This window comes from Nanorana parkeri, unplaced genomic scaffold (genome assembly GCF_000935625.1).
Source record: "Nanorana parkeri isolate BGI_ZX_2015 unplaced genomic scaffold, ASM93562v1 scaffold293, whole genome shotgun sequence".
NCBI lineage: Eukaryota > Metazoa > Chordata > Amphibia > Anura > Dicroglossidae > Nanorana > Nanorana parkeri.
In genome coordinates, this window is record NW_017306561.1 from 289,555 (window position 1) to 303,479 (window position 13,925).

A 13,925-nucleotide genomic window follows, 5' to 3' on the forward strand; every position below is an offset into this window, starting at 1 on the left:
GAGTGGGAGATGACTGGAAATCTAAAAAAGATGACTGGAAGTCTAAAAAAGATGACTGAAAATCTAAAAAAGATGACTGGAAATCTAAAAAAGATGACTGGAAATCTAAAAACAGATTGTTCTGATGACAACTGTCTAATGGAATTTCCACTTACTTGTGAGAGATGTCCTCTTACTTCCTGTTGCATTTCTGGGATACAGGGGGTTTAACTATCCCCTGCTTAATCCTAAATTACAAAAAAGGTTTAGGCTATAGATACACTCAAAGAATTGTATTTTGCTATGGGTGATATAACTGGAATGTTGGGCATACATTGTAATTATGGATGTTCAGATACCAAGGACTGTACTCAGTACAAGTACATGTACAGATAGTTTTCCAGTTCCAGGACTAGACTAGGGAAAAATTCTAAAGTTAAAGGGGTTCTAAACCCTCCCGTTTTTTTGCCTATATCTACTGCTATCAATCAGTAGATATAGGCAAGCATTTTAAAAAAAAACAAAACGCTAAAACAGCGGTTTAAACTTAAACTTACCTTTTTTTCTTTGCGCGCTCCTGCCCGAGAAAACGAAACTGTTCGGGCGGCCGCAAAGCATTTTTGGGCAGGCGCATGCGCAGTTCGGATTGCCGGGAGACGAGCAGAGACGCAAGGTAAGTGTATGGACGCGTGCACCCGCATGCAGACATCTCTGGATCGGAGAGACAGAGCAGTCAGCGCTGGATGGGAGAGCCGCCTAACCGCTGGAGGGACAGATGAAAACATCAGGAAAGAAGAAGAAGATCGGAATAAGAGACATCATTTAAGGTAAGTGCTAACATTAACATGGCGGGAGGGAAAACATTTTTTTGACTTTAATGTCACTTTAAGAGGCAGCTGTCATTTGTATGGATCATACGGAGCTCCTGGGATTTGTACATCCCCATTTTAATGCATTTGTTTTTTTTGTAAATATATATAAGTGATGCACCGATACCATTTTTCCAAGTACAGGTACTGATACTTGCCCAAGTACTCACAGATACAAGTACTGATACATTTTTGTTTATTGTCATGTGACAGTTTTTCTAAAACAATACAGACTAATGATTTCAGGACAGTGGTGAAGTGCCAGAGCTCGGTCCCAGCTGCAACTGCTGCAACCCTGATAATTCTCATGAAAATGCCAAGTATCGGCACTGGTATCTGAACTGGTATCTGGACATCCCTAATTGTAATGTAGCAAAGATTGCTTGCGACCATATTGACTTTTATTCTACATATCAGTTGTGCTTGACAAAAGAACAGTTCTTATCCATAGCAGCAAATCAGATTGTCCCATTCCTGCTCACGTTTAATACTGAAGGTGTGAAATTGAGATTTTGATTAGTTGCCATCAAAATCTCATGGGTTGTGAGAGTTCATATCCTGTGTTCTCACCTGAGTGTTCTTGTAACTGAGCTGTAAGGCTCTTTGAGTCTGTATATTTGTCATGTGCTCTGTCTCGATTATTTTATAAAGGAGTAAAAAGTTAGTTTTGGCTTGAATGCCAAGTAAAACACACAAATAAATCAGTCTTCTTTTTAATGTCCAGATCCTGACACAGGGAAGACATGTTTATTAAAGGCCATGTGGTATCTAAAAAATGGAATGAATGATACAATTCCTATATTGCTGGAAGCTGATGAGACGCCTGGTAAAGCGAAGGAACTGGTTAACGCAGCATATACCCATGAATATTACAAAGGTAAATGTACACATTGTTTTTCAATGCCTATTATGTTTTTTTTTAACTGAATAGCTGTCTAGAGAAATGCTTAGGTTCTTTTATACAGTATATAAGTATTCAGCCCCTTGGTGTTTTTCCTGTTTAACAGCATTACAACCTGGAATTAACTTTGATTTATTGTGACAAAGTCAATAATTTGGGCAAAAAAACTCAAGAAATCTAGAGTGTGCATAAGAATTCACCCCACCCCACCCCCCTCCCCCAAAAAAGTTAATACTTTGTACATCCACCATAATAAATCCGTATTTGTTTTTGATTTAGTATCCACTATCTGCATATTGCACTGACAAGCTTGCAAGCCTTATTGTTATTTTTGTACACTAAATAGCATCATACAAATTAGTAAAAAAAACCAAAAAACTTCTACAGAGTTGTATTGCAAAATGTAGCAATAAAAAGAAACAAACATAGGGGGCTCTACCATTTTAGCCTACAACAGCCGCCACTAAGTGGCAAACCGCAGTCAGGACACGGACCAAGTGGCGGTTCACCGATCACTGACCTGCACTGGGTTATGGCTGCCTGACAGTGGATATACCGGCCTCTGAGGCCAGTGTTTCCGCTGCCAGCCAAAACCCAGCACAGGCCCTCCCTCCACTTCAGCCATTGGTTGCTAGGACCACTGGATTCAGGCAGAGCCTGCTGCTAGGACAGTACAGCTACCCAAATCACTTATAGCAGCCTGCTATTGAGAGCCCTCTTTTCACTGCACCTCCCCACTAGTGTTTTTGGGTCCCCCACTTCTCTAGGGGGCCGGGGACCATGGCACACAATAAAAATAAAAAAAATAGAAAGGTGATAAAAAATAATAAAATAAAACATTAGAGAAAGGTGATAAAGTAAAAAAAAAAAATCAACCCTGCCCCCCACCATTTGATTCAACACATAAAGACATGCGGGTAAGGCATGCGCGTGTATGTATGTATGTGCATTGCAGGGAAGCTGCTGGTGTGAATACAGCCTAATGGAAAGGTTATTCACTGGACCTCCTTGAATTCAATTTGTTACCCCTGGCCTACAATCTAGAGGACTTTTATATGTTATACATGACAATGTTTTGAATGATTTAATATGACATGGTTTTTGTCTCAACCATCATTTTATGCTACAGAAAGTATTTAATAAGGACATGAGACAAACAAAACAATACAGACTAATGATTTTAGGGCAGTTTCATAATTATGAAGAACTATAACTCAAGTCATAATTATTCAGCAATGGAGAATGGCAACCAGCAATCACAGATTGCTAAGATTTGTAGTCCTCTATAGCCAGTTGCTGTTCTCTATTGCTGTATAATCATTGTTTATACAGCAATGGAGAATGGCAACCACCTATAGAGGAGTACAAGAGCCAGTATTAGGGCATTTTCACGAGTACGAGTACTCATGAAAATGCCCTCTATCGGGCCCGATACCGATACAAGTATCGGGACAACCCTAGTGTTTAACCATTTCATTTAGTGTCTGCCCAATATTACTTACTATTTTTGTTTATTTTACACACACACACACAGGCACTACTGCTAACAGCTATACAAGATACAAACATTTTACAGATATACATTGCAATCTAACGTGTAAGATTTCTTTGTACAGATAAGCCCTGGTTCCCTGGGAATGATGAGTGCACATGCCCTGCCCTGCAATGATGACTCCCTCCCCTGCAATGATGATCACCCTGGATTCCCCATAGACTTATGACCCTCAAAACCTCAGATCTTAAACCCCCTGATTGATCACCACCCATAAACCTGTAAAATCCTACAGACATTTTTTATAAACGTGTTTTTAAACGTGTTTTTTATTCATTCACCAATTTTTATTTAATCCATCAAGTTTTAAACAGACTTTGATTCTGACTATATTCATGTGTACATTGGTTTGTACTGGTTGAGCAGTCCTTTCTGGCGCTTTTTTGTGTTGTTTTTTTCTGTACCACCCATAAACCAACCAAACCCAGTGAAAGAATATGTAGTTGTTTGTATATATAGTTGTTTGGAGTCCATTTTCTGAAGCTACATTCTCTCATAAGTCTTGTCTATTAGACATGTGCACCAGCAAAAAATTTGTTTAGTTTAGTATCGTTTTGAAAAAAAAAAAAAATTAGTTTAGTTTAGTTTCATTTTGAAACAAACCAAAAAAAAATTGTTTAGTTTCGTTTTTCGGGTCCGAAATTAAATTAGTTTCGGCCGAAATTCGTTTATGAAAAAAAACAAAACTTTAAATATTACTTGACCTGGCCTGGATTTGAACCTGGGACCTTAGCAATGGCAAGCCTGTACACTAACCGCTACTCTACAGCCTCTGTATAGACACTGTCCTTCCTTTTGGAGGGTGGCTACTTTTCTTCCCCATGGTCCCTGTGTGCATTGTAAAGTAGCCACCACTGCAAGCTTGCTAACGGGATGAACTACAATCTCATGTTTAGTTTACTAATTTGTAAAGATTTCACTCCCGTGGTGGGCTATAACTTCAATACAAATACAAATTAGTAAACAATATGTGAGATTGTAGTCTATCGCAAGACGGAGCTTGGAGCGGTGACTACTTTACAATATGCACAGGGACCATGGGCACAAAAGTAGCCATCCCAGGAAGGAAGGACAGTCTGAATTGAAAATATGGAAAGTCATGTCCTTAGAGTTTTAATGAAAAATCAATATGTCTCTGAAGAATAGCTTTTAAACTTTAATTACACGAAGTCTAGAAAACAATATAATATCCCGGTGGCCAATTTTTAGGGGCTCTGCAGGGGCCCAGTGAGATTCAGTCCCGGTACCCCCCTTACCTATTAGAGGTGGCTCGGTTCTTTAAATTATTAGGTAGACTCAGCTGCCTTGAGGTCCCGCATTTCCTGGGGACCTCACAGCAGGCGAGTCTGCCTGTATACAGCGCCGGCTGATCCTTCCTATCTGCCCCCCTGATCCTCCACATCTGCTCCTCTGATCCTCCTCATCTGCCCCTGATGATCCTCAAAATCTCCCCCTGATGATCCTCCACATCTGCCCCGCTAATTCCCTACATCTGCCCTGCTAATTCCCTACATCTGCCCCACTGATCCTCCACATCTGCCCTTGCTGATCCTCCGCATCTGCCCTGCTGATCCTGCGCATCTGCCCCGCTAATTCCCCACATCTGCCCTGCTGATCCTCCGCATCTGCCCCTGATGATCCTCCACATGTGCCCCTGAGGATCCTCCACATTTTAGTTTAGAGCAGTGCTTCATAAAGTGTGGGTCGTGACCCCATGTGTGGTCCCGCAAGTGAACAGGGGGGTCGCGATCCGAGTCCCCGGCCAGGACTGCCATCAGGGGGGTATGGCCGGTACTTGTGTGAGGGGCCCAGGCTGCCGAGGAGGTCTGGGATCCAAGCCAGATTATTTTATTTCAGTTTACTGTATTACTTGGTACCTTCCTGAGCACGTGTGTGCAGAAAGATTTTTTTTTTTTTTACATTGACTGAACTTTCTTTAACTCAGCAGCAGTGGAGCACAGCTACTGGACGTAAAGGTAAGGAGGGGGCTGGGGCTTAGTAGTACTGACTGACAGACGCTGGGGGGAATCAAGCCAGAGATTTAGAGTGACAATTAAGCAACTAGCATTTTCAGAAGCCTCCATTAATTCTTGTCATGACAGATTTCCTTAGGGCCTGATTCACACTTTGTAATGAGAATGTTAACTTTGATGAGTAAATAAGGTGATGCTGTGCTCACTCCATTTATCCAATCATGTGAAAAGAAAAATAATGTTTTTCCTTGCACATTATTGGGTATTAAAATTAAAGATAGCTTTAACTTTTTTTTTTTGCTAATCAAACATTTCACTGTTTTTCTGTGCCACTGCAGGACAGACAGCTCTCCACATAGCAATTGAGAAGAGAAGCCTTCAACTGGTCCAGCTGCTAATAAAACACAACGCTGATGTCCGTGTCAAAGCAGAGGGCATGTTTTTCCAGAGAAGGAAGAAAGGAGTCAGTTTTTACTTTGGTAAGATGTCACAAGCATGTTCCTGAGCAATTGGTCTCTACAAAATATTATACTGTATATTATATATATTTTTTCAAATACTTCATAATATTTACTATTTACTATATACTGTATACAGTATAGTTGATCCATTAAAAAGTGGGTTGTTTACATAGCTCAATAACTGAAGCTCAGATTACATGCATAGTACAATCAGCCTCTGTATGGAGCTTGAAGTGTCCCATGCCATTCCTCTTGCTATCCCATCTAATAGTACTTATGCAGGGCAACTGTTTAAGCTTTTTATCGCCTCCTTTCTTCTGTCACATCTCTCTATCCAGAGTTAGTGGATTTGAAACTCTGTGTAAAAACCCACTTTGCCTACTTTCAATGTAGCTTTTTGTATTCCTCCTCCCACCCAGAATGGTCCCAGCTAATCAGAAGAGGAGGCATAATATCATTATATCCAGACAGACTGTGAAAAAACTGCTTTTACTTTCACAATTTTGATGTCCAGTCTGCTTGGCGGAAAGTTGTCAGCTTGGCTGAAAAACTGCATGCATACTTTATGTACCAATGCCAGGATTGAGCTCAGTCTTCATCTACATCTGGTTTCATTTGTTAGTCCACCATGGCTGAAAAATGCTGTAAAATCAACCAAGTCATTAGATTTGTAGCACAAGCTGTCTGGGAGGGGGTGACATTAGGTCCTGGCTGTGCAGATGTCCAGATGTCTCAATGCATATAATTATTAGTTAGAGATGTTCCTGTATATGGCCACACTTAGGAACTAGTTACACCTATGAGTTTTGGTTAATTGGCAACCCACCAAACACAAGTTAGCATATTGCAGTGCCATTTATTTTCAATGGCAACACACTAAGGCAACACACTAAGGCAACACACTAAGGCAACACAACTCTAATACACATGTGCTGCAGCACACAATGGTGCACAATAACACACTACAGTGCATTGTAGTGCAATACATCAGATAACATGGTGCTCATCCATTTTTTGGTATTTGGTGCACTGGAACCACAATAGACCACCTGGGTGTGAATGGACCATTAGGGCAATGTCAGGTGGCAGATTCTGAGCTTGATGACACAATGCCAGCACCTGTAGCACCAAAGGGAGGCAGCCAATTAGCCTTGCTGCCCTAGCCAGCGAATAAATAGGCATCCATGTCTTGCTGGGATGCCAGTAAGGGAGTGACTCAATATGAAAAGGTACTGTATGTGACCTGTTAGCAATGATGTTACAGAATTACTTTTCTGACAGTAGGCTGGAACCAGAGAAGCCTTCACTGCATCATCAGACAGGTAAACGAAGATGGTGTTAAAAGTTTTCAGCAACAGAAAGATAATGCAAGCTCCATGGTCCTTATTACAGAAAATGATTCATGCATTTAAAATACTAAGTACAGCATTTACCTAAAGCATATATAGTCTGATGAGACAATACATGTATGTTTTCTGCCATATAGTCCATCAGCCTGTTTAAAGAATTCCTATGAATCCTCATTCCCCTGATGCAGTTGATATGCTTGAGATAAAACTTCCAACATCCCAGAATTGTCCTTCGGTTTACAGCAATTACTTTTTCTTTCATCTTTGGAGACACACATGCCCATCTGGAGGTAAGTTGGTGGATTGCAGAGTTCCTTGAGTAAAGCCTGTGACATAATTCTATTTACAGGTGAACTTCCCCTTTCTCTCGCTGCCTGCACTAACCAGCCTGATATTGTCGACTATCTCCTAAACAATCCATATCAAAAGGCTGACTTAAAAGCCGGAGATAGTCATGGGAACACAGTCCTGCATGCTCTGGTTTATGTGGCTGATAACACAGAGAAGAACACTAAGATAATCACTGAAATGTATGATGACATTCTGAAGAAATCCATAACAATTGATCCAGAGATGGGCCTGGAGGAAATTGCCAACTGCGAAGGTTTAACACCACTAAAGCTGGCAGCAAAAACTGGTAAAATTGAGGTAAGTGGAAAAGAAACCTTTGTAAGCTGTATACATTAGCAGCGCCATTCATTAAAAGGAATAAAGTTTATCACGTGCTTGCCCATGCTGAGGCCTGCTCTTGGGATGGACAGGTGCTGTGTGTAATTGTTTGCAGTCTCCTGTACCTCCCTATGGAAGAACATAGCTATATGCCAACCTAAACCTGCACATCCATGCAGGTCTGGGTGCCGGCACTTGGATGCAGAAAGGATGCATCCAAGTGCAGGCACCTGGGCCTAAATGGATGTGCAGGTTTGCGTCACCATGTAGCCATATGGGCCATGTAAATGAGCCCTTAAACAAATCTTAGTTTTTTAAATGTATTTTTCCATCATTTTCACCTGGTGATCTGGCCAGTAAGTTTTTTAAATATTTAACTTCCTGAATTAGACCAATCAAGCCAAAGTGGCAGGTAGAGGATTAAAACAAACCATTTAACACTTACAGGGTACTCACAATGGTCAGCTTTTATTCATTTGTGGCTCCATTGCTCATTTATAGGAAGGAGTTACAATAAGACAGGAAGTGTGTTCCTGGACAGATTACCATGTGAAAATAAAGTAACAAAGCCTTTAAAATAGAAAAGGAATGCAGCCACAGCATTTAAGGCTTGCTTAACTACAATATATTAATTTTTGTTTTTTGAAACTCTTTAAGCTAGACTGCTTGGTCGACTGCTCAGCTTCATGTGGTTATTTATCTAATAAACAACAAGAATAATTGATTATCATGCATCAACTCTTCTGGTAGCACTTTATACTTTGAATTATCTGTAATAATTCTGAGCAGCTTAAAAGCCAACTCCTGCCAAAACATATTTTTTTATTTATTTTCCATATGGCAATGGAGGGTAAAGTTGTTATTGTTCTCACTGTCCCAGTTGGTGGGATTTTCCCTCACTTCCTGGTCCAGCAAGATATTATAACATTCTGAGAAATAGAGTACCACCCAGACAGGAAGTTAGAGGATTCCCCCTTAACTGTAGACAGAAATGGCAACTAATACTGAAATAAGCTCTACGCTTCCCTGTTTTGCTGCTTGTGTCTCATTTGCAGTTATTTCCATTCAAATTCTAAAGCAATGGCAGGAACAAAAGAGGTCCCCTGTAGCATTCACTGCTCTAAGGTACAAGTCCTGCATGTGTGCAACTGGGGAATGTTTGCCTAAATTGAGGTCATGAATATAATTGGCTCCATGAGGGTGTCATAGTGAAAGCATGTAATTAAAAAAAAATCCAAATTAAATCCTTCACCAGCCTGTAGCACCCAATTCAAATTTCAATGGCCATGAGATCCTTTTACAAAACTTGTAAAATGCAGACCCCAAATGCATATTTTTCCCCTTTGATTTGTTGCAGTTTATCCCTCTACTCATATTCTTTTCCCATTTCAACTAAATGTACATTTACTATGTATTGTCCAAGGGGAAAAGAGGTAACTAAGCTGTATTTCTTAGCAGTAGAGGAAGGTCGGGATGACCAACCTGCCTGTGCTATCTGTCATGGCTGGCTGTACAGAATTACAATCATGTGGCAGTTAAAATGACTCCCATATATGTAATACAACAGTGTATTTACTCATTGCCTGGAGTTTGACTTTCAAAAAACTTTCCTTGCTGCCCATGCCATATCTCCCTCAAGCCTTTGACATTGCTGTTGTTACTGGTCTCACGTTTCTTTAATAGTGGTAGAAAAATAATGGTCAATTAGCATAAAAAATGATGTTTCAGAGGGTAATTTAACAAAATTAGTTCCTAAAACATGTCAGACGTCTGAGGATAAAATAAAGGACATTTAGGTAATGTCCAGCTAATCTGAATATCTCAGTGTCTCCAATGTTTCAGTGAAGGACAATAGGAACATGTTGTTTATGAGTGTTAAAGACTACTGCGTGCAAGAAAAAGCTGGCCTAAAATATTTATTTTCGTTTTCAGGCCTCCCTGTCCATCATTTGCTCGTCACTGGTGAGGCATCGAGATCGATGTCCTCACTGTTTTTTTTTTTTTTCATTTTTTGATTGGACAGCTGGGACCAATGGCGCTTTGCCATTGGTCCAAGCCATCCACAGATCACGTTTCTAACACAGAGTAGAGGCTGTGACAGCTCTTGCCTCACCAAGTTAAGTTACACAAGCAGTGGGGAAGCCCGCTGCTGTGTAACCTAACTACCTGTCAAAAGCTGGATGCAGTGCTGCCTGTAATTAACAGACAGCGCTCCGTCCATGACAGGTTACACAGTTTGGAGGCTTTACCTGCTGTGTAACCTGAAACAAGCCGATCTGGATGGAGAAAAAGCTGTCAGCTTCATAATACTAGGTGAGGCTCTGCCTCACCTGCCTCCCCTGATCGCACGTCCCTGATACAAAGGCTGGTAGCAGCTGGGAAGACCACACAATGAAGAATTCGAAGCGGGATAAAGGTAAGTATTATAGTGTATGATCTGCACTGAGGGGGTTGGGAGGTAAAGCCTGTAGGGGTAGGCCTTGAGCTGTAGTTAGAGTTTAAACTGCCCTTGACGTGCAAATAATGCTGTCCTTTTGGCATACATTATTGGTATAATTGCAAAAATAGAACCAGATTGTGTGATTAAAGAAAGTGGTATGCATTGAACTGCTTGGTGTTACTCGTTTTACTAGTAAGTAAAAATATTTTGCTTTGATGCCACTATCCTTTGACCATAAGCACCTTCTAGTAAATACAGTCCTGGTCAGGTTCTTGCAAGGGATTTAGGGCCCCAGGAAGTTTTGGATCAGAGACTCAGAACACTTTTTCATAGCAGACTAGGGAAGAAAAGACCCTTTTATCAGGTTTTTATTGCTGTCCCCATTGCAAACCTCAGTTCCTATCCAGTTTTCCTGTCCAGTATGACAGAAAGCGAGGAACTCTTCTGCTTGGGGACATATGCAACATTAAAATTCCGCCAGAGATTCTTACCTCACCTCATTGTACACAAAACTAAAAATAACATTTGGTTGCACATGCACCGGGGAACAAAGGTATGAAATATCCTCACATTTGTTGAGCAGTCATCCTCCAAAACACAATGTTTAGTAGAAGTCTCCGTTCTCGTGAATGTATGTTGTTGTTTATGTGAAACTTATCAGATGTCTGTCTTTCAGTTGTTCAAACACATACTGCGGAGGGAGATTACAGAGCCAGGTTATACACATCTGTCTCGGAAGTTCACGGAATGGACATATGGCCCAGTGCACATTTCTCTATATGACATGTCAACTGTGGACTCATTTGAAGCTGACTCTGTCCTGGAAACGATTGTATTCAACAGTAACGCCAATGTAAGTGGATTAAATGGTTCCCAGACTATTTAAATGTGGCAGTATACAGATGGGAAACCCTGTAGAGCATATTGGAAAATATAGAAGTGTTGGATTTGTTTCATATCACCCAACTGGCCGGAGTCTGGCCACTATTAACTATTGTCCTAAATGTCCTGCGCTACTTTGCTAAGGAAAAGAATATGTGGAATTTAGCAGGGTTTGTAAATTGTCTGGTTCATTGTTGCCAGTAAATCTTTGGACAGGACTTACTCGACCAAGTGCGGCAAATTTAGATAGCAAGAACTAATGATCAGCCGGGTGGGATCTTTTCAGCTAGCTATTCCTGACATAAGGAAGACATTCAGGGTGTCACCCTGCTCCCTTCTTTCTTCATTAGTTGTAGTGCTCAGGCTGCCTGAAAATCTGATATTGTAGGTTTTTAGTAGATTTTGAACAGTTATAGCTAAGTCTGAGGAATTATTTCTGCTAGTTTTGTATATGGTGGGGAAAGTTTTTTATTACTGTTTGTGTCCTTGTTAGGGATATTTCCAATCAAACTCATGTCCTAGTGATAGGGGATACAGATTGTAGTATCATTTGGGAACAATTGGATGTTCCAAAGAATAAAATACACAAGTGAGTGATATAAACCACTAAACTCTACCTACAATTTTTTTGAGGCCTTCAATAATTATAAAATATATGCAAAGGCTACACAGGAACTCAATAAATAAACGATTCTTAATTCCACCCCCTCCACCACTCCACATATAAGTAAAAGAACCAGCAAGTCTTTATAATATGTCCTCCAACACTAAAATATTCACTAACTATGATTGGGCATTTTTAGTGCTATTTTAAAGAGGCCTGTTACCAGCTTAAATAATTGCAGGTAAAAGCACAGACATTTTAGTATTTTACATGCTTGCAGCAGTTTCCTTTACATGAACAATTGTATTATTGACTTGCAAGGTGCCTATGAACTTGCTAGTAATTTGACTATAGGAAGAGTCAGGTCCCTAGTACAACAGCAAAAAGTTTCCCAGCACACTCACCAGCCAGCATGCTAAAAAGCTTGTCTAACCGCTAAGGTTTTAAAACAGAGGTTTTAGATACACTTCTTCTGCAGAATATGTGAAAGCCGCACTGCCTCGTCAAGGCACCTCTTTGTAGTGCGGGTTTGCCAGGAGGCAGCCCAACCCCCTTTAAAGGCACAGGCACACACAAGGGACCCCGCACATCACAACGGCAGCTGAGACCCCCAATGCGTCACTGCACCAAATCAATCAAGCAAAACAAATGGCAAACGCACTCATCAACTTATCACCAGCTTTAAAGCAAAGTGCACATGGAAGGGCTTTAAACAATACAACAGCATAAAGTTTCCCAGCACACTCACCAGCCAGCAAGCAAAAAAGTCACTTAAAGGAGAACTATGGGGTTAAGGCTTTTCCCCATAGTTCTCCTTAGGGTAACGGGAGGACACAAACTAGCGTCCTCCCGTCACCCTAGGCTCTGTATACCGCGAGCTGTAGCTCGCGGTATACTGAGACGCCGCAGTATACCGCGAGCTGCTTGATTTAAAAAAAAAAGGAAAAATATTGCTTAGTGGTTGCCTTCACTTCTAATTGTCATCTAATGTCTATGACTCACTTAAAGCTGCTTAGGAGCCTTTGAAGAAAGTTGAGTTACCCGTTGACCTCTTTTAGCTGTTTCTGCCATATTGCTCTTCATGGCATAATTGCATCAAATTCAAATGATCTCACAGCCCAGAATGTTATTTGAGATGATGTGTAATTTGCTTATAAAAGTAGGTTTGAGCTATTACATCATCTGAAATAAGTACAAACCAATCAGAATAAAACCTGCAAATGTGAAGATGACTGATGCCGAGGAGTATGGAAATTTGATGAAAATGTGAATTTATTTGGTTGCTGTACAGCAATGCAAACCATTCTTTTTTTTTAGACATATCATATCATGGCCACGTAGTCCCATAGAGAAGGACAGGGGCTGCGTACTAATCACGCGCAGCACCTGTCCTTCCCTGGAGCTGCCCAATACGGCCGCGCACGCAGCACGGATCTGTATGTGCCCGCCGATTCCCGTGTGAAAGAAAATGGATGTAATCTAGGGATGTCCTGATACCATTTCTTTAAGACTAAGTACAAGTACTGAACTTTCCCTCAGGTACTTGCCGATAACCAATTACCGATACTTGTTCTTAAATAAACATGCAACATATTTTCTAAAAAAATACATTATGATTTTAGGGCGGTTCTTTATAATTATAAAGAACTGTATCTCAATCCATGATTATACTTGTCTTGATACAAAAAATAATTTTAATTTGAAACAAAACCATATTTAACCGTGCTAAAAAGCGCTTTTCATTGGTCAGCGTGGTCACCTGACTGCAATGAGCATGAGTGCTCGCAATTTGTGAGTTAAGTTTAAAATCCATGGTACAGGCCTGCACTGGACTGCAGTATGGGTTACAGATAGCACACCCGCGCCGGCGGAGGGGAAGGACCGTTCGCCAAAAGGTAAGTATAGCGGTGGGGGGGAGAGTTGGCCAGCTTTAAGTGGGTAATTCAATTTTTCCTAATTACTTAGGAAAGTGAACTTACCCTTTCATGTGCATTGTGCGTGTTAGAGAGTGCTGCTGCCCCACTACCACAATATGGCATACAGTGGAAACCTTTTTATCACCATTTTTATTTTTTTAATTTTAATTTGATTAGTTTGTATTTTTTATTTACGATTATATCAATTGTATTTTTGTTATATTTATTTTGTATGTTTGTATTTTTTATTTTTTTAAAAATCTGTTTTACCTTTTTATCACTTTTTTTAATTTTAATTTAATTTTGTTTTTTATCACTTTTTTTCACTTA

General features: G+C 40.4%; 1 protein-coding gene across 1 annotated transcript in view; it reads left to right on the forward strand.

Annotated features, from left to right (window-relative positions):
* Positions 1-13,925, forward strand: part of LOC108787929 (transient receptor potential cation channel subfamily V member 1-like) — a 47,044-nt gene that overhangs the window by 8,582 nt on the left and 24,537 nt on the right. Inside the window, exons 3-6 of the mRNA XM_018557628.1 lie at positions 1,573-1,725; positions 5,613-5,753; positions 7,434-7,732; positions 10,870-11,046. Coding sequence (XP_018413130.1) covers positions 1,573-1,725; positions 5,613-5,753; positions 7,434-7,732; positions 10,870-11,046 — 770 coding nt within the window. The remainder of the gene's footprint in view (positions 1-1,572; positions 1,726-5,612; positions 5,754-7,433; positions 7,733-10,869; positions 11,047-13,925) is intronic.